A 21,930-nucleotide genomic window follows, 5' to 3' on the forward strand; every position below is an offset into this window, starting at 1 on the left:
TGGGGACAGAGAGAGAAAGAGAGAGAGAGAGAAGGGGGACAGAGAGAGAAAGAGAGAAAGCGTGAAGGGTGACGACAGAGAAAACGCGAGAGGGGACGACAGAGAAAACGCGAGAGGGGACGACAGAGAAAACGAGAGAGGAGCGGGGCTGGGAATGTGAAGGGGGCAGGAGATAGGGGGGTGGGCAGAGATGTGGGGGCAGATACAGCGAGAGAGAGCTAGAGAGAGAGGAATGAAGACAGGGGGGAAACAAAGAAAGAGGGAGGACAGAAGGCAGAACAATGTAGAGAGGGGGACACTGGGGAAAGAGAGAGCGTGATCAAGATCACTGCTGACAGAATGACATCTATCCGGAATACTCCACATTCTTAACAAGTGTGCGGGCAAACATTAACTACTTGTACAAGCAAGAAAAATGCCAAGTATCTCACTAAATCAGTGTCCAACATAGTGAAGAGAAAGTAAGTCAATAAATTAGTCTTCTCATTTACAGCTTCACAAAAATGTACATTTGTTGTTTTGATTAATAGTAAGATAAATCTTTAATGCCCTTATCTTTCCGAAATTGTCTCTCCGGCCCCCTGTGTAAGACAAAATTTGTAATGTGGCCTGCCACATGAAACGGTTGGACAACCCAGGTCTATAGTATGCATCTCGTCCTGTGTTATAGCTTCACCAGGTTGGCACCTTATGTTTAGGTATGCCTGGTGCTGCTCCTGCATTCCTCATTGTGCCAGGGTTGATCCTCTGACTTGATGGAAATGGTAGAGTGTGGAATATGTCAGGCTATCAGGTTACAGATTTTGGTTAAACACAGTGCTGCTGTTGGCCCACAGCGCCTCATGGATGCCCAGTTTTAAGCTGCTAGGTCTGTTCTGAATCTATCCTATTTAGCATGGTGGCAGTGCCACACGACATAATGGAGGGTATCCTCAGTGTGAAGATGGGACTTTTTCTCCACAAGAACTGTGCAGTTGTCACTCCTGTTGACGCTGTCATGGACAGACACATCTGCAACGGGTAGATTGGTGAGGATGAGGTCAAGTGCGTTTTTCCCTCATGTTGGTTCCCTCACCACTTGCTGCAGGCCCTGGCTGGCAGCTGTGTCCTTTAGGACTTGGCCAGCTTGGTCAGTGGTAGTGCTACCAAGCCTTTCTTGATGATGGATCTTGAGGTCCCCACCCAGAGTCCATTCTGTGCCTTTGCCACCCCTCAGTGCTTCTTCTTTGTGGTGGTCAACTTGGAGGAGTACTGATTCATCAGACGAGGGGTGGAGGGGGGTGGTTGTGGTGGTAGGTGGTAATCAGGAGGAAGTTTCCTTTCCCATGTTTAACCTGATGCTATGAGACTCCATGGGGTCCAGAGTCAATGTCAAGGACTCTCAGGGCCACTTCCTCCTGACTGTGTACCACTGTGCTGCCACCTCTGGATGATGGAGGCCTCTGGAACATTGGCTGTAAGGTATGATTCAGTGAGTGTGACTATGTCAGGCTGTCGCTTGACTAGTCTGTGGGACAGCTCTCCCAATTTTGGCAGGTTCCGAGATGTTGGTGAGCAGGGTCGACTGGGCAGGGTGTGCCTTTATATTTTCTTGTGCCTTTGTCACTGCTGGGTGTCTGTCCACTTTTATTCTTCTTTAACTTTTCGGTAACAGTTGTTTATACAGCTGAGGGGCTTGCTAGACCATTTCAGAAGGCAGTTAAGAGTCAGCCACATTTTTGTGGGTCTGGAGTCACATGCCAGTCAGACTGGGTAAGGCTGGTGACTTCCTTCCTAGGGTTTTTATGACAACCCAGTAGTCACCATTACTGAAACTAGCTTTTTATTCCAGGTTTATTAATCAATTATATTTAACTTCCACCATTGATGGGATTTGAACTTGTTTCCCTAGAGCATTAGTCCAGGCCTGTCGATTACTATTCCAGTAATGTTACCACCATTTCAAGGTATTGATCCAGCCAGATAGTTCCCTTTTCTGAAGGGTTCAGTTGTCGTTTAAACATTAAAGGGTCAGGAGTAAGACTAAAAGTCCCACGTCATGTTTATGCAAAAGGTTTAATAGACTTGCGGAACTGTAAATGCCAGAAACTTGAAATATGAAAAAAAACCCAGAAATGTATGTGATATCAGAGTGAATTGTAAAGGAGAAAAGACAAGTTAACTTTTAGGTTGCTGATGCTTCCGCAGATTTTTTTTAAGATGCTGACAGAGCTGCTATTTTCAGCATTTTATGATTTTTGTCAAAAGACTCGTAGAATTTCTTGGTTGGGGAGACCATTGAAGTGCTGAGTGTAAATGAGTTCAAGAGGCATCTAGATGCCCTTCATGAGAGAGAATGGACTGAGGGACATGGTGAAGAAAACCACAAAGGTGGAATTAAAACTACTTAGAGGGGTGGGCTTATTGGACCTTAAAAAAAGCCCATTCTTTAACCTTTCACGAAGTTTGTTATTGATAATTTTTGCATTTTTCCCAGAAGCTGCTTAATTTTATTCTGAAACGAGGATAGGTGGGCGATAGGCGAATTAAAAAAAACCATTATCTTTTGTACTTGGTATATTCAAATGTGGTTTATTTATTTATTAGAGATACAGCACTGAAACAGGCCCTTCGGCCCACCGAGTCTGTGCCGACCAAGAACCACCCATTTATACTAACCCTACAGTAATCCCATATTCCCTACCTACACTAGGGGCAATTTACAATGGCCAATTTACCTATCACCTGCAAGTCTTTGGCTGTGGGAGGAAACCGGAGCACCCGACGAAAACCCACGCGGTCACAGGGAGAACTTGCAAACTCCGCACAGGCAGTACCCAGAATTGAACCCAGGTCCTTGGAGCTGTGAGGCTGCGGTGCTAACCACTGCACCACTGTGCCGCCCTGTTTAGAATGGGAGATAATTAACAGTCATCTGAATTAGAGCTGGATATGTTGATCTGACAGTGAAATGGTTGCTAATTCATTCTGCCTTTTAAATAGTCCACGAAGTTCATGGTGCCAGTCTTTGTTTTTTCATGCTATCTGAAATTTTATGATCCATTTTTCTACAGGAATATCATTCCATGGATAAAGAAATTTGGAACCCATCCAACCACTGGAGAGGTAAAGATCCTCCACTACATGCCTTCTGCTTCTGATTTGTTGTGAGGGATATCAATATTAACACAGGATTTTTACAATTAAATTAGAAGGAGAAAGAATACTAAAGGGTAATGCGAGTCCTTTTAAAAACAGATGCAGGTAACATTGCAGATTATAATAAGGAAATGGCAGACTTGTTGAATCATGACTTTGTGTTAGTCTTCATAGTAAAGGAAGAGGATAATATATGTGATATTCCAGGAAAATAATAATGAATCAAGAACTGGAACTCATGTATGTTAACGTAAGCAAGAAAACAGCACTGGAAAAAATAATGGCATTAAAGACTGATAGATCCCCAGGACCTGATGGTTTCTACTGCAGGGTTTAAAGGAAGTAGGTGAGGAAATGGCAGATCCTTTATCAATAAACTTCCAGAATTTCCTTGATTCGGGAATTGTCCCTTTATATTGCAAAATTGCAAATATAACTCCAGTATTTAAGAAAGATGAGAGAGAATGCAGAAAATTATAGATCTGCTTGTTTAACATCGCTTGTGTGGAAGCTATTGCAATCTACAATTAAGGACAGAGTGACTTAGAGAAACTTGAGCTGATTTAGAGATAGCCAACATGGACTTGTTATGGGTAGGTCATGTCTAACGAACCTAATTGTATTTTTTTGAGGAAGTAACTGAAGTAGTAAACAGGGGAATGTCTATGAAATAAAAACAGAAAGTACTGGAAATACTCAGCAGGTCTGGCAGCATCTGCAGAGAGAGAAACGAGTTCATGTTTCGAGACAGATATGCTGCAGCCTTAAGATCCAAACCAGGCCATTTAGAAGAGAATTTGGAAATGCTTCTTCACGCAAAAGGCAATAGAAGTGTGGAAAGCTCTCACACCAAAAGCAGTAAATTCTAGCTCAATTACTAATTTCAAATTTGAGATCGATAGATCGGTATATTTTTTGCTATCCAAGGGATTAAGGTATATTTTTAAAAAACTGTAATTAAAAAAAACAGCTGAAGCAAGTGCCACTTGCATATTTTAATGAAACAGTACAGACAATCCCTTTTGTATCTGAATCTCTTTTGGAAATTTCACATTTATTAACTGCCAAAAATTTGCCCCACACAAGTCCCAGGCAGTGATGGTCTCCAACAAGGGGATCTAACCATCTCTCCGTTACAATCAATAGCATTGCCATCGCTGAATTCACCACTGTGGGTTACCATTGACCAGAAACTGAACTGGACCAGCCATATAAATAATGTGGCCACAAGAGCAGGTCAGAGACTGGGAATTCTGGGGCAGGTAATTCACCAATGAGAACAGAAAGTGCTGGAAATGCTCAACAGGTCTGGCAGTATCTGTGTAGAGAGAATCAGAGTTAACGTTTCAGGTCTGTGACCCTTCATCAGTACTGTTTAACTAAGTAACTCACCACCTGATTCCCCTAAGCCTGTCACCATCTACAAGGCACAAGTCAGGAGTGTGATGGAATACTCTCTACTTGCCTGGATGAGTGCAGCTCCAACAACATTCAAGAAGCTCAACACCATCCAGGACAAAGCAGCCCACTTGATTGGCACCCCATCCACCACCTTAAACATTTACTCCCTCCACGACCGATGCACAGTGGCAGCAGTGTGTACCATCTACAAGATGCACTGCAGCAACTCACCACATCTCTTTTGACAGCAGCTTCCAAACCCGCAACCTCTACCTCCTAGAAGGACAAGCAGCGGACGCGTGGGAGCATCACCATCTTCAATTTCCCCTCCAAGCCGCACACCATCCTGACTAGGAAATATATTCGCTGTTTCTTCACTGTCGCTGTATCAAGATCCTGGAACTCCCTAACAGCAGTAGGTGTACCCACACCAGATGGACTGCAGCAGTTCAAGAAGGCAGCTCACCATCACCTTCTCAAGGGCAATTAGGGGTGGGGAAGAAATGCTGGCCTTGCTAGCGAAGGCCAGATCCCATGAAATGAATTTTAAAACTTGGGGTTAGAACACAAATCAGTCATGATCTCATTGAATGGTGAAACATGCTTCGAGGTACTGAATGGCCTAGTGCTGTTCCTAGGTTCCTACTACGTTTTGTAGATTGGTATATATCTAAAATCATTAGCTTTTCAAAATAAATTTAATATATTAAACAGTTGGCTTCCAGTTGGCAGCTGTGGGTTGCATCAGAGTTCAGATACTAGAACGATGATCTCCGATGAGGTGAATGACCTTTTCTCATCTTCCACTTAATTTGCCACATGCTTAAAACACATTGGCTCCTGTTTGTAAAAACGAACAAAATTTGTTGTTTCATGCTTGTTTACCAAAATAAATCTTTGACAAAAGAAAAGCATTCATCAAATATATCTTGATCATAATATTATGAGCTGTTTAATATGAGCAGTGTGAAGGGTTTGCCCATTGGTTATTGAAGCTGAACACTCACAGTAATTGGAAGCATTCCAAAAATCAGTCTGTTGTTTAAAAAGTTTCCTTCTCCAAAATGAAGCGCTGGAATTGAGAAACCTAACAGCATGTGAAACTGTAATGTCGGGTGAGGGCTGTTGGTATTTCAGTGCTGTGAACCACAATTGTCCTAATACAAGTCCTCCCCGCTTATTCCCCTTGTGCTCATCTTGAACTCAAAGAAAGGTGCTGATTGCAGACTAAGCAATTTCTTCAAGCGGGGGAAAATCAGGGGCATGTGCTTGTCCCTAAGTCGTGGTCTGTTCACCTGCATTTTAATGGCCAGTAACAGTGCAACTTGGTAGTCCATGGGTAGCCCTCAGTGAGGGAGAAATATGTGATCAGTGGCACTTGAAAGAAGGGAGAAATTTGGATCGGAGAAATTCAAATGCAAAAAAAAATCTAAACAGCAGTAATTCTGAGTATTTTCCACCCCGTTTGTTCTGCTGCGAGAAAACATTCGGAATAGAGTGAGTAGTACTGTACTTTAAATATAAAGTACTCCTCCCCAAATATCTGTCATGTGAAAAACAATTCCAAGTTTTGTTTCCTAATGGGCGCACTTGTTTTCTGGAAGATTTTGATAGCTTCTCATGGCTAATACTTAAGCTTGATGCTCCTAAAGTTGAAAAAATAGGAAATAAATGACCAGAAAACCTGGACACTTGAAGCATCGTCAGAGACGCTTTAAAAGTCAAGATTTTTGGAATGATTCGCAATAAAGAATTAACCGGCAATTGCTGTGCAGGAAGTTGCAAGCACTAGATTAATACTGAGTGAAAGAGCTTGGAGGTATTTTGGATTCATTTCCCTGCTTGTCAGTGCCTCCCTCCTATTGTCTGTGTCTACATTGTAGGTCATGACAAGTTAATTCACCTTCTTTAGAACAGGAAAACCAGAGGAGACGGCCTGCATTTGAAGGGGATAAATTTAAAACTAATTTGTTAAAACTAAGCTGTTTCAGTGAGCGAGTGGTCAATCTATGGAACAGGCTCCCTAGGGAGACAGTGGAAGCAGTTACTATTGATTCATTCAAATGTAAATTAGATGTATCTCTTACAGAAAATAACATTTTGTAATACAGTATATGAGTAATTTGAGACATGATATATTAAGTGTAGCATGCACTTGGAGGAAAAAGGTGACTTTGGGCCAATGGTTCCCAAAGCTCTCCCCCACTATGGTTTTGTTTGTGCTATAGACTAAATAGAGACTGATTGCAGTGATCAATAAATTCATTGTTACTGTATCATGTAACTACCAGGATGGCAGAAGGTAAACTAGATGAAACATGGTCTTTTCTCATCCAGCTTTTCCTATGCCTGTCACCTCCCTCTCTTTGGTTCACGTATCTGGGATATGTGGTCGTCGGCTGCAGAATAGCCAGACTTAAAGAAAAAATAGTCATGTAAATGTATGCTTCAAACTTTGATACTTAATGGGTCCAGCGTTTAAATTGCTGAATTTGCATCTTTGTTGCTGATGTTATGCTGGCCCCTCTTATAAATTTTATCTGGTTGATGTGAATTAGACAGAATGTGAAAATTTGGCTGTAATTCAACTCTGCAAAAGAGAGCTCATTAAGAGGAAGATGAATTCAACCATAAAACTGAAAAACAATTTATTTTCTCTCACTCCTGTTTCTTGGCAGAGAGTGTACAGATGAATTACTCCATATAATCTTCGAACAACAGGTATTGACTGAACATGCCTTGGGTGAAGCAAATATGTCTTGCTCTCTCTCCCTAGCACACTCTCTCCTATAACCATTTTATATGGAAAATCATGAGATTGTAAATTTGTGGCCTGTATCTGTCCCTTGAAAAGAAGGAGACTGTCCTACATGTCACATGCCAAACAATGGACAGTAATAAGATGGAGCTTGTATCTAATGGAAACCTGGGCAAGAGCGTAGTTTAGTCTGGTGAAAGTTGATATGTGGCTACAGGCAGCTATCACCAGTGAGGTACACCGCCAGCTGAGCACTGATATTCCACATGGTTCTCAGTTTAGTTTATCTTCTGTTTTTGGGGTGGTTACCCCAAACTGTCACTATCTGAGTTTGTGGGTGAACTGCTGCTCTGCAGCAAGTTGTCAGCCAGTGTATCAGAGCAGCTGGTACTGAATGCTCCTTTCTACTTCACTTTATTTCCCCACATGGGAAACACATGTCCACCCTTAAGCTGTGTGCTGAGCTCAGGAGCAGGAGTAGGCCATTCAGCCCGTCGAGCCTGCTCGGTCATTCAGTTAGATCATGGCTGATCATCTACCTGAACGCCACTTTCCTACGTTATCCCCATATCCCTTGATGTCATTAGTATCCAGATATCTATCGATTTCTGTCTTGAGCATGTTCAATGATTGAGCTTTCACAGAGAATTCCGAGATTCACCACCCCCTGAGTGAAAAAATTCCTCTTCATCTCAATGTTAAATGGCCTACCCCTTATTCTGAGACCATGTGCTCTGGTTCGAGACTCACCAGCCTTCCTACCTGCATCCACCCTGTCACGCCCAGTAAGAATTTTGTAAGTTTCAATGAGATCATCTCTCATTCTTTGAAACTCTAGAGAATACAGGCCCAGTTTCTTCAATCTCTCCTCATAAGTCCTGCCATCCCCGGGATTAGTTTGATGAACCTCCGTTGCACTCCCTTTATAGCAAGTATATCCTTCCTTAGATGAGGAGACTAAACCTGCACACAATACTCCAGATGCGGTCTCCCCAAGGCTCTATACAATTGCAGCAAGACTTCTTTACTTCTGTACTCAAAGCCCCTTGCGATGAAGGCTAACATACCATTTGCCTTTCTGATTGCTTGCTGTACCTGCATGTTAGCTCTTAGTGACTCATGAACAAAGACACCCAGGTCCCTTTGGACATCAACACTTCCCAATCTCTCACCATTTAAGAAAAACTCTGCCTTTCTGCTTTTTCCTACCAACGTGGATAATTTCATACTTATTCTCATGGTGAGGGAGCAGTACCTCAGGACATGCGCGATGCCAATATCATCACCCTCTATAAAAACAAAGGTGACCGAGGTGACTGCACCAACTACTGTGGAATCTCCCTGCTGAGCATAGTGGGGAAAGTCTTTGCTCGAGTCGCTCTAAACAGACTCCAGAAGCTGGCCGAGCGCGTCTACCCTGAGGCACAGTGTGGCTTTCGTGCAGAGAGATCGACCGTCGACATGCTGTTCTCCCTTCGTCAGATACAGGAGAAATGCCGCGAACAACAGATGCCCCTCTACATTGCTTTCATTGATCTCACCAAAGTCTTTGACCTCGTCAGCAGATGTGGTCTCTTCAGACTACTAGAAAAGATTGGATGCCCACCAAAGCTACTAAGTATCATCACCTCATTCCATGACGATATGAAAGGCACAATTCAACATGGTGGCTCCTCATCAGACCCCTTTCCTATCCTGAGTGGCGTGAAACAGGGCTGTGTTCTCGCACCCATACTTTTTGGGATTTTCTTATCCCTACTGCTTTCACATGCGTTCAAGTCCTCGGAAGAAGGAATTTTCCTCCGCACAAGATCAGGGGGCAAATTGTTCAACCTTGCCCGTCTAAGAGCGAAGTCCAAAGTACGGAAAGTCCTCATCAGGGAACTCCTCTTTGCTGACGATGCTGCTTTAACATCTCACACTGAAGAGTGCCTGCAGAGTCTCATCGACAGGTTTGCGGCTGCCTGCAATGAATTTGGCCTAACCATCAGCCTCAAGAAAACGAACATCATGGGGCAGGACGTCAGAAATGCTCCATCCATCAATATTGGCGACCACGCTCTGGAAGTGGTTCAAGAGTTCACCTACCTAGGCTCAACTATCACCAGTAACCTTTCTCTAGATGCAGAAATCAACAAGCGCATGGGAAAGACTTCCACTGCTAAGTCCAGACTGGCCAAGAGAGTTTGGGAAAATGGCGCACTGACACGGAACACAAAAGTCCGAGTGTATCAAGCCTGTGTCCTCAGTACCTTGCTCTATGGCAGCGAGGCCTGGACAATGTATGTCAGCCAAGAGCGACGTCTCAATTCATTCCATCTTCGCTGCCTCCGGAGAATACTTGGCATCAGGTGGCAGGACCGTATCTCCAACACAGAAGTCCTCGAGGCGGCCAACATCCCCAGCTTTTACACACTACTGAGTCAGCGGCGCTTGAGATGGCTTGGCCATGTGAGCCGCATGGAAGATGGCAGGATCCCCAAAGACACATTGGACAGCGAGCTCGCCACTGGTATCAGACCCATCGGCTGTCCATGTCTCCGCTTTAAAGACGTCTGCAAACGCGACATGAAGTCCTGTGACATTGATCACAAGTCGTGGGAGTCAGTTGCCAGCATTCGCCAGAGCTGGCGGACAGCCATGAAGGTGGGGCTAAAGTGTGGCGAGTCGAAGAGACTTAGCAGTTGGCAGGAAAAAAGACAGAGGCGCAAGGGAAGAGCCAACTGTGTAACTGACAATTAAATTTTTCTGCAGCACCTGTAGAAGAGCCTGTCACTCTAGAATTGGCCTTTATAGCCACTCCAGGCGCTGCTCCACACACCACTGACCACCTCCAGGCGCTTACCCATTGTCTCTCGAGATAAGGAGGCCAAAGAAGAAGAATTCCATCTGCCATGTTCTTGGGCATTCAATTAACCTGTCTTACATACCCTTGAAGCCTCCTTGCATCCTCCACACAACTTGTATTCCCACCTAGTTTTGTGTCATCAGCAAATTAGGAAATATTACATTTGGTCCCCACATCCAAACCATTTATATAGATTGTGAACAACTGCAGTCCCCCACTAGTAACTGCCTGCTATCCTGAGAGTGACCCGTTTATTCCTACTCTGTTTTCTGTCTGTTAACCAATTCTCTATCCATACCAGTATATTATCCCCAATCCCATGTGCTCTAATTTTGTTTACGAACCTCCTGTGTGGGACCTTATCAAAAGCCTTCTGAAAATCCAAATCCAACACATCCACTGGTTCTCCTTTATCTATGTTACAAGTAACATCCTCAGAAAATTCCAGCAGGTTTGTGAAACAAAATTTCCCTTTCAAAATCCATGTTGACTGCCCAATCATATAATTATTTTCTAAATGTCTAGTTATCACATCCTTTCTAATAGATTCTAACATTTTCCCTACTAATGTCAAACTAACAGGTCTATAGTTTCCCATTTTCTCACTCCCTTCTTTCGTAAATAATGAGGTTACATTTGCTACTTTCTAGTCTGCAGGAACCTTTCCAGAATCTAAAGAATTTTGAAAGATAACCACCAATGCATCCACTACCTCCATAGCCACCTTCTTCAATACTCTGCGATGTAGCTTATCTGGTCCAAGGGATTTTCTGTATCTTCGTGAAGACAGACACAAAGTAGTTGTTTATTTTCTCTGCCAATTCCCTATTCTTCATTGTTAGTATAAATGGGTGGTTGTTGGTCGGCACAGACTCGGTGGGCCGAAGGGCCTGTTTCAGTGCTGTATCTCTAAATAAAAATAAATAAATAAATTATCTTGTCTCCGCCTGCTGTAATGGACCCACACTTGTCCTTGCTAGTCTTTTCCCTTTCACATACCTAAAGAAGCTTTTACAGTCCACCTTTATGTTTCTCGCTAGCACTGTGGGCAGTGAGACATTAATGATTTCGACGTGAATATAGGAGGTATGATCAGTAAGTTCGCAGATGACACAAAAATTGGTGGTGTTGTAAATAGTGAGGAGGAAAGCCTTAGATTACAGGACAATATAGACGGACAGAGCAGTGGCGAATGGAATTTAATCCTGAGAAGTGTGAGGTGATGCATTTTGGGAGGACTAACAAGGCAAGGGAATATACAATGGATGGTAGGACCTTAGGAAGTACAGAGGGACCGTGGTGTAGTTGTCCATAGATCACTGAAGGCAGCAGCAGATAAGGTGGTTAGGAAGGCATATGGGATACTTGCCTTTATTAGCCGAGGCATGGAATATAAGAGCAGGGAGGTTATGATGGAGCTGTATAAAACGCTGGTTAGGTCACAGCTGGAGTACTGTGTACAGTTCTGGTCACCGGATGTGATTGCATTGGAGAGGGTGCAGAGGAGATTCACCAGGATGTTGCCTGGGCTGGAGCATTTCAGCTATGAAGAGAGACTGGATAGGCTAGGGTTGTTTTCCTAAGAGCAGAGAAGGCTGAGGGGGGACCTGATTGAGGTATACACAATTATGAGGGGCATTGATAGGTTAGATAGGAAGAAACTTTTTCCCTTAGCGGAGGTGTGAATAACCAGGGGGCATAGATTTAAGGTAACGGACAGGAGGGTTAGAGAAAAGACCTGCTTGGGTCTGCAAAAAAAAAAACCCGACCCGAGCCCAACAGAACCACATCCGACCTGAGCCCGACCCTGCCTGAGTCATTCCATTTTTTCCCGTACCCGACCTGACCATCAGTTAACTTACCTATCGTTTTTCACTTTGTTGCTGATCTGCACAAGCTTAAAATAACTAATAAAACCACCTTTCTAATCCAAAAATTATATTAACATTGGAGCCACTTACCTGTGATGGAGCATGTCCGACTTGGCCCGACCCGAGCCCGAATGCTGGACCCGGAAGTGCAACCTGACCCCGACGCATGTTGTCGGGTCCCGTTGGGTTCGGATTGGGTAGCAGCCTTTATTTAGAGGGGATTTGAGGAAAAGAAGTTTCGCCCAGAGGGTGGTTGGAATCTGGAACACACTGCCTGAAGGGGTGGTAGAGGCAGGAACCCTTACAACATTTAAGAAGTATTTAGATGAGCACTTGAAATGTCATAGCATACAAGGCTAAGGGCCAAGTGCTGGAAAATGGGATTAGAATAGTTAGGTGCTTGATGACTGGCACAAACACGATGGGCCGAAGGGCCTGTTTCTGTGCTGTATAACTCTATGACTCTAAACCTAAGTTACACTGCCCTATGGCGCAGCATATCGGAGTTTCTACACATCCTGCCGCAACACTATTCTCAAAATATGGTCTTGGTTCTCCTGAGTGTAACTGCCTGCGGTAACAAAGCTTCGATCAATCAATAGACTGCACTCATAGACAATAGACTGGTGGATTGAAATAATTATACTAGCATTATAGACATAGTTACTTTTGAGGTTATAACTATAAGGAAATACTAAATAGACTGGGGCTCTTCAATAGATAAGGTAAGGCTGGGGATGAACTATGAGAGGTCTTTAAAATTATGAAGGGATTTGATAGGGTAGATGCAGAGAAAATATTTCCGCTTGTGGGGGCGCCCAAAACTGGGAGCCATAAATATAAGATAGTCAACAAATCTGATAAGAGATTCAGGACAAACTTTTTTACCCAGAGAGTGGTTAGAATGGTTACTTCCACATGGAATAGTTGAGGCCAATAACATAGATGCATTTTGGGGAAAACTGGATCGGAACATGAGGGGGAAAGGATAAAGTAGGCTGGGAGGAAGATGGTGTGGAGCATAAACACTGGCATAGATCAGTTAGATTGAATGACCTGTTTCATTGCTATAAATTCTATATAATTCTGTGATCTCTGGGAAACCATAGTGAACCGGACAGCATCAGTAAGCAATAGACATGCAGTTTTGATTTGATTTGATTTAGAGATACCGCACTGAAACAGGCCTTTCAGCCCACCGAATCTGTGCCGACCATTAACCACCCATTTATACTAATCCTACACTATCCCATATTCCTACCACATCCTCACCTGTTCCTATATTCCCCTACCACCTACCTATACTAGGGGCAATTTATAATGGCCAATTTACCTATCTACCTGCAAGTCTTTTGGCTGTGGGAGGAAACCGGAGCACCCGGAGGAAACCCACGCAGACACAGGGAGAACTTGCAAACTCCACACAGGCAGTACCCAGAATTGAACCCGGGTCGCTGGAGCTGTGAGGCTACGGTGCTAACCACTGCGCCACTGCGCCGCCAGTTGCAAATGATGCTTTTATTCTGTACTCTTGGTTTGTATTCTGGTTCATGAACACCTGTGAACCAGCGCTGAGCGTTTTCACCCTTAAATCCATTTCCTTATACTGGAAGAAGATTCATGAACACACAAGAAGCTGATGCAAAAGCAAAATACTGCAGATGCTGGAAATCTGAAATAAAAACAGAAAATGCTGGAAGTACTCAGCTCAGCCAGCATTTATGATGAAACAGTTCTGATGAAAGGTCATCAACCTAAAATGTCAACTCTCTCTCCACAGATGCTGCCTGACCTGAGTATTTCCAGCATTTTCTGTTTTTATTCCACAAGAAGTTGAGGTTGCAGGTCTTTTACAAGGATAAGGAAGCCAGATATGGTGGTGTGAATACCAGGTGTCAGTTCATTGGATCTGGTCTCCTAGATTCTCAACTGAAGAATGAAAGTGACTGAAGACATGTTCACTGTGAAAGAAAGAACTTGCATTCGATATAGCGCCTTTCACACCCTTAAAACATCCCAAGCCCTTTACAGCCTATGAATTATTTTTCAAGTATGGTCACTGTTGTTTTCTAACAAATGTTGCAACTGAAATTAAGGGTGATGTGATTACAGTTTTTAAAACTTTTAAAGGAAACTAAAGATATGCGCACTCAATGGTATTTTGTGCAGAACCTTGATGCATGACTCGTAGCAAACACTATGAATTCTAACTCGGTTCAAGCTATCAAAAGTAAATTAGCTTCAGTGGGAAGAGGAAGGCCATTGGGTTGGGATAGAAAAACAAAATGAGTTGAATCCCAAATACTGTATTGTATCAGCTGGATCATAAGCTGTGTTGCCCCAGTAATGCTGTGCTGTTTTAGCCAGAGTATCAGTTGTAGATCACCCAGAGTATGGCACTGTATCAGCTGTAGTTCACCAGTAATACTGTACTGTATCAGCTGGAGTATGCTTTAGTGCAACTGAAATATTGTAGTGTATCTGTTGGAGTATGATGTAGTATACCTGAGGTACTGTACTGTGCCAGCTGGGCTATGAGCTGTGGTGTAACACACAGCTGTTATAGTACTGCTGATGTGGTACAGTTGATACTGTACAGCGCTGCCAGTGTACTCAAGTTGATTTTGGACTCATGGTTCTGTTTAAACTATCTTAAAAGCACAAGTTATCAACATAATTTGTTACCAGAGTGTTTACAATTCCCACTAGAATCATTAGGCTGACTTTATGTCAGCGCAGGAGTGTGTTTCAATAGCAATCAGTTCTTACAACGAGCATGATATTTCTCAGTTTTCCCACAACCGTCCTGTGAGTTTTGAGTAAATTTCTCGCGACTCATTATCCAGAACTCTCGAAGGGAACACAAATAGTATCTTGTTGCACAGCAGGATGACAAGAAGCCTAGGAGGAAACCAAATTAGTGTGAGCAGCAACGAACAGAACAATTAGAATGCTGAATTGTAGTACTAGATCAGTAAAGTGCATATGAGAGAATGTCATGCTTAACCTATACAGTATGCTGGTTAGATTGTGCCTTGAATATGGCGTCCAGTAACAAGACCCAAGAGGAGCATTCAAACAATGCAGGCAGTGCAGAGAATGGAGATGACGCTGAACCCTGCCATGAAAGAAAAAAACTGGGGAAACTGCAGCACCTTAGTGTTGGAAGGAAGCAGCTGAGAAAGGAACCTTTTAAACATCTCTGTTTGATATTAACACAAACAAAGTAAATGTCAGACAGAACTTCATGCAGAGTGTGCAACGTGGAATGGTCTTCTGAGTATGAGTGGGAATGCACAACCCTTATTCACTCAAGATACAGCTAAATAAAGTGATGAGGAAGCAAGGGCTTTTTTCACCTGGGTAGATGAGCTCAACTAGCTGAATGTCCAGCCTCACCTATATGTGTATTTTTATCGTCTTTGTCCATGCAGTAACTTAGCACTGAGAGTTTATTTACTCATTTTTCTTCCACTAGATGGCAGCCTTTAGCTGCTGAAAGACTCCCTATATCAGTCTTAACTGTTTGTGTTACTAGTTCCTTATTAGTTTCTTTTTCTGGGCACTTTGTGTCTGTGCACAATCCCCAGCTGAGAGGACAGCTGGGTAGCCTGCTCCCAGGTTTCTTCCCCTGCTGCTGTGCAACTGGTTGCCACAGCAACTGTACAAGCATCCCACTGTGACTTGGTCTATCCCCTTGCTCGCTGTGGGGAAGTTCTTGACCTTCATTTAGCTGGAGTGGTACAGCTCAGATCAAAACCTTGCCTTGTGTGGAATCAAGAGGGCGAGCCTTCTTCCTACCAGTCTGTGGTGCAGTCTGGATAAATTATGATGCTAAAGTGCTACTCTCTGTCAGAAATTGTCAATTTGGTAGAGGCATGGGAACAAGTAATCTATTGTACTTAACTTGGTCAGGACTGCAGTAGAACTTACATAAAATATAAGTTGCTCAGGTACTAAGTTTTTTAAAATATGGAAAGTGCTACAAAGAAAGCACTGTCATGTTTGTATGTTTGTATATTTTTGTTGGATTACACTTAGTGGAGATATTGGGTCAGGTGAATAATTGAGTGGTAATTGGCATATGAATTTAGTAGAGGTTAAGGACAACCCGTACTCTTGGAGTGTTTTACACATAAAGGGTGATAAAACAAACACTTTCTGCTCTCTATTCCATTAGCTCCCAAATTCAGAATCCTCATTGTAACCTAGTGAATGTATTGGAAAGCATTTCCTCAAGCTGTCTGTAAATCAGTAACAGTGGAGTAAATATTCTCTTCACAAGATTATTCAACTCGAGTGCTTGAAGAGTGACATTGTGTAATTGTCTGCCTCAACAATTAGGTTAAGCTGTGAGCTCTCAATAGCTTTGTGCCTTCAGTTCTACTTATTTTTCAAGCCCGGTTACTGCACATTCTGCCTCTGTCTTGACTCACTCTTAAACAATGCAAAGATATCCCAAGAGCTGTTGTGATTGTGAGTTGTGTTTGAGTAGTGTTGGGAGGTTGGGGTGGGGTGGTTACTGTAGTAAATAAGTGAAGACGGAGAACACTAGTAAAGTAGTGCTTTTAAGTCCTACTTTCAGTGTTCTTGTAGGCTTAGTCTTTGCTCATTAAAACCATAGCTCCAAACTTCAAATTCTTTGTGAAGCCAATGACTGGCTATCTTTGAAAATTAATAGGATGGCAGACAATTATGAACCAGGCAGTTAAGGGCTGAGATTGTAGCAGTCATTTTGTTATCAGCAGCTATTGCTGACAGCTTGAGCTGAAGATTTAAATGAGCGTAACACAGAATGCCACACAAATCCCATAAATATGACCTGCTGATGTGGTGATTGAACCCAACTGCCTATCATTATGAGCAGCAAGGTTAAAAGAACATTCTGCTGGATCGCGAGTTTTACAAATATCATATCCCACTGCATGCCGTTTTATTTACCATGGTTGAATGTTTTAATTAAAACTTCTTTTAATTAATTTTCCGAACTTGTTCTGAAGCTGATGAATTGGTCAGGGATGCAGGAATTGTATGCTGTTGTGGCTTTGCTGTGTTAACATAACAGCATATGAAATGGGAGCAGGTGTACACCATACAGACCCTTGAGCCTGCTCCATTATTCAATACGATTATGGCTGATCTGCCAGAATTCCACTGTCCCGCCCACTCCCCATATCCCTTGTTTCCCTGAGATCAAACATCTCCTAGCCTTGGATATACCCTACAGTGGAGCAGCCACAAACCTCTGGGATAGAGAATTCCAAAGATTCACAACCTGCTGAATGAAGAAATTTCTTTTCATCTCAGTCCTAGATGTTTGACCCCTTGTCCTGAGGTTGTCCCCCTGTGTTCTAGATTCCCCAGCTAGGGGAAATAACCTGTGTCTACCCTGTCAAGCCCCTTCAGAATCTTGTATGTTTTAATGAGATTACCTCACATTCTTCTAAACTGCAGAGAGCATAACAACAACAACTTATTTGTAAAACCCGTCAACGTAATAAAACATCCCACAGGCATTATAGACCAAAATATGAAACTGAACCACATATTAGATCAGATGACTAAAAGCTTGGTTGAAGAGGTAGGTTTTAAGAAGTGTATTAAAGGAGGAAAGTGAGGATGAGAGGTATAATAAGGATATTCCAGAGCTTAGGGCCTGGGCAGCTGAGGGCACGACCACCAATGGTGGAGTGATTAAAATCGGGGATGCTCAAGAGGCCAGAATTATAGGAGCACAGATATCTTAGTGGGTTATGGGGCTGGAAGAGATTACAGAGATGGGGAGGGGGAGGCCATGGAGGAATTTGAAAACAAGGATGACAATTTTAAAATCAAATCGTTGCTTGACCGGGAGCCAGTGTAGGTCAGTGAGTGCAGGTTTGATATGTGAACGGGACCTGGTGCTAGTTAAGGCACAGCAACAGAGTTTTGGATGACCTTGAGTTTATGGAGGGTAGAATGTAGGAGATTAGACAAGTCTAGAGGTAACAAAGACATGAATTGAGGGTTTCTGCAGCAGGTAAACTGAGACAGGGCAGTCACGCTATGTTACAGAGGTGGAAATAGGCGGTCTTAGTGCGAATATGTGGTTGGAAGCTCATTTCAGGGTCCAATATGACACCAGGAGTTTGAACAGACTGGCTTAGTTAGACTATTGCCATGGAGAGGAATGGAATCAGTAGCTAGGAGTTTGGAGTGGGGACCGAAAACAATGTCTTCACTCTTCCTAATATTTAATTGGAGGAAATGTCTGTTCATCCACGACTGGATGTTAGATCAGCTGTCTGATAATTTAGCAACTGTGGAGGAGTCGAAAGAGGTGGTAGTGAGGTAGAGCTGAGTGCTGCTTGTGTACATGTGAAAACTAACGGCATGCTTTCCGATGATGTCGCCGAGCGGCAGCAGGTAGTTGAGAAATAAGAGGGCTCCAAGGATGGATCCTTGGGGGACACCAGAGCTAGTGGCGTGGGAGTGGGAAAAGAAGCCATTGCAAGTGATATTCTGGCTATGATTGGATAGATAAGAATGGAATCAGGTGAGAGCGGTTCCACTTGGATGGATGACAATGGAGAGGCTTTGGAGGTGGATGGTGTGGCCAACCATGTCAAAAACTGCAGACAGGTTGAGAAGATGAGGAGGGAAGGTTTACCTTTGTTATAATCACATTGGATGCCATAGTGACTTTGATGAGGGCTGTTTAGGTACTGTGACAGGCGGAAACCTGATTGGAGGGATTCAAACATTGGCTTCCAGGAAAGATAGGCATGGATTTGGGAGGCGACAAAATGTTCAACGACTTTGGAGAGAAAAGGAATTGGAGATGGGGCGGTACATTGCAATGACAGTGGGGTCAAGGGTCGGCTTCTTGAGGAGAGGGGTGATGACAACAGATTTAAAGGATATAGGCCCAATTTACTCTGACTCTCATCTTAGGACAACTCTCTCATGCTAGGAACCAGTCTATTGAACCTTCACTGTACTGCCTCCAATACCTGTATATCCTTCCTTAGATATGGAGATCAAAACTGCACACACTACTCCAGGTGTGATCTTACCAAAGCCCGACACAATTGTAGCAATACTTCCTTGTTCCTGTACTCCAATCCCTTTGCAGTAAAGGCCAAGAAGCCATTTGCCTTCATAATTGCTTTCTCTACCAGCATGCTAATTTTCTATCATAAAAACAGAAAGTGCTGGAAATACTCAGCAAGTCAGGCAGCATCTGTGGAGAGAGAAGCAGAGTTAACCTTTGTGTAGCACCTTTCATGACCTCAGGATGTCCCAAAATGCTTTATAGCCAATGAAGTGCTTTTGAAGTGAAGTAAGTCGCTGTTATAATGTAAGAAATGCGGCAGCCAATTTGTGCACAGTAAGCTCCCTCAAACAGCAATGTGATAATGACCAGATAATCAGTTTTTTGTAATGCTGGTTGAGGAATAAATATTGGCCAGGACATGTCTCTTTCCAGTATTATAATAGCTAAGTAGCAGAGATTTTCAGCGAATTATGAAATCTTTAAAAACTACAGTCATTATCTTTGCATGTGTGCTGTTTGAGAACTGCTGCAGGCCTCTCTTAGAATCATAGAAAGTTTAAGGCACCGAAAGAGACCACTTGGTCCATCATGTCTGTGCCGGCCAAAAAACGATCCACCTATTCTAATCCCACCTTCCAGCATTTGGTCCATAGCCCTGAAATTACGGCACTTGAGGTGCATATCAGACTCCTTTTGAATGAGTTGAGGGTCTCTGCCTCAACTATCCTTTCAGGCAGTGGTTTCCAGATCCCCACCACCCTCTGGCTGAAAATGTTTTTCCTCATCTCCCCTCTAATTTTTCTATGAATCACTTTAAATCTATTCCCCCTCGTCTTGATGGAGCTACTTCAGACTGGGGTCCTTGGGACTGGTTGCGGTGTTGTCCTGCTACAATGCTGTTGAAATACAGTGGGGTTGAGACTCACTGTATTTCATAATTCCCAAAGGTGTAGTTATTTAGTACTGTGCGTTATATTGAAGCTGTTGTGCTTCTTCCTGAGGTTACAGCAACAGGAGACCACTGTGAACCAGCACCATGTATTTACCTCTGCCATTAGCACAGTTTGTAGTCTACTTCAGTCAAGCTGATAGAAACCTTCAATCAAATGGCTTCTTATGTAGTGATATTTAGTGATGCCAATCAAAACTGCTTTAGATAGAGAGAAAGATGGTTACCTAGGAATGTGCAACATGATGTCACTTAATAGAGGGACTGAGAAATCTTAAACAGTAATGTGAAACTTAAATGGCTTATAATTTCTCTGAACCCCATATCCCTTAAAAAAAAAATCTGACATTTTAACATTTGTTTCTCCAATTTGGATTTTTATTTTTTTTATTAGCAGTAACTTGCATTTATATAGCACTTTTAGTACAGAAAACATCCCAGGGCACCTCAGAGAAGACAAGCGGACACTGTTGGAAGGGTGAGGAGAGATGACAGAAAATATCAAAGACGTATTGTTTTTGAAGAAACTTTTAATGACAGGAAGATATCGAGTCCTTATTGCTTTTTCTGTGCTGTGTATGTCGATGCTTAGCCAAGAGGATTGATTAATGATTGAGAATATAATTGTGCCATAAAGTACTGGGCAATTATGTAAAACCAATATATTATCTCTCGTCCTCCAGCACTAGCTGCCATATATTGCACATTGTAATGTTCTGAAAATGTATAGCTTGACCACCTGATTTTTAAGTGACTAATATTGAAGTACAAGAAAACAGTCTGTTCCCGATGTCCGTCAAACCCATCAGCTACTTATCACCAGTAGTTTATTTTTCAAAAGAATTTTCAATACTGTTCTACCTTGATCATGGTTCAGAACATGTTAAAACCTGAGGTTATTGTTCATATGCCTCTGCTAATATGACTGCTTTTGATGCCCTTCAGGGAGTGCGTTGTAAATAAATCTAAACTGCTCCGTAAAGTAGGAGAAATAGTTGCATTTCACTTGTAATTAGACCAGTGCCGAAAGGTGGAAGCAATATTTTCAGTTGAACTTTGTGCTGATCAGGTGTGGGATGATGGTGCAGTACATTGCCTCTCACTTATGTTGCGAATGCGATTTGCCTGCTATATGTGAACACTGGTATAACGGGGTAGCGCTGTGGTAGTACTTTTAATTTGAGTTTGATTTGCATTTCCTCTTATCAGTTGGCAGCAGCTAAGGAGAATCCTTTTTTAAGTTCATCACTGCATCTTGCATCTCCTTCTGAAATTATTTAGCCGAGATTTCAGTTTATTCACTTGTTCCATTTCTCTTCCATGGGTAGGTTTTTCAGCCCTTGGATCCAGGATTTTGATCTTGTCTGCTGTTACGTTTTAGACAAGCTGGTTGTTTATAAATTCAATTTGTTACCTCTGAGAGAGCATCCTTATTCATGGCAAAATATCAATGGAGCCTTTCTAAATTATTTGTGGAATAGCCTCTTAATTTGAAGATCATTTGTCATATTGAATAAAGTTTTGATTCTTGCATTCTGTGCACTTGAACAAGGTGTGAACTAGCGAGCAAGAACTTGACCAAAATAAGCAGAGCAGTTAAGACGCTGTAAGCAGCAACTTTGAAATTGACGTTAATGCAAATGGCTAATGATTATCCCTTTTTGTCCACTATAAGCTACTACCTGTTTTAAACCTGGGTGTTTTAAGTACTGGGACTGTATTGAGCATCTGTACGCAGCACTCCCAGCTCCAGTATGGAATGGTTAGATGTAAAGCTCCCTCTATGCTTAAACTGGTGACGCCCAAGTAAGTATCTGTAAAATATTAAATTTTCCTAAGTATGTATGACACAGAGAATTTAATGTTTTTTGAATATAATAATGTGCATATTTAAAATCAGAAAATGAAATTCGAAAGTCATGCATGCAT

The 21,930-nt window shown here is 42.6% G+C and overlaps 1 protein-coding gene across 2 annotated transcripts in view; it reads left to right on the forward strand.

The window, feature by feature from the left end:
* Positions 1-21,930, forward strand: part of ppil2 (peptidylprolyl isomerase (cyclophilin)-like 2) — a 462,593-nt gene that overhangs the window by 43,481 nt on the left and 397,182 nt on the right. For both annotated transcript variants that reach the window (XM_068055345.1, XM_068055344.1), the window contains exon 5: positions 3,054-3,105. In XM_068055345.1, the coding sequence (XP_067911446.1) occupies positions 3,054-3,105 (52 nt within the window). The remainder of the gene's footprint in view (positions 1-3,053; positions 3,106-21,930) is intronic.

This window comes from Heterodontus francisci, chromosome 23, assembly GCF_036365525.1.
Source record: "Heterodontus francisci isolate sHetFra1 chromosome 23, sHetFra1.hap1, whole genome shotgun sequence".
Lineage (NCBI taxonomy): Eukaryota > Metazoa > Chordata > Chondrichthyes > Heterodontiformes > Heterodontidae > Heterodontus > Heterodontus francisci.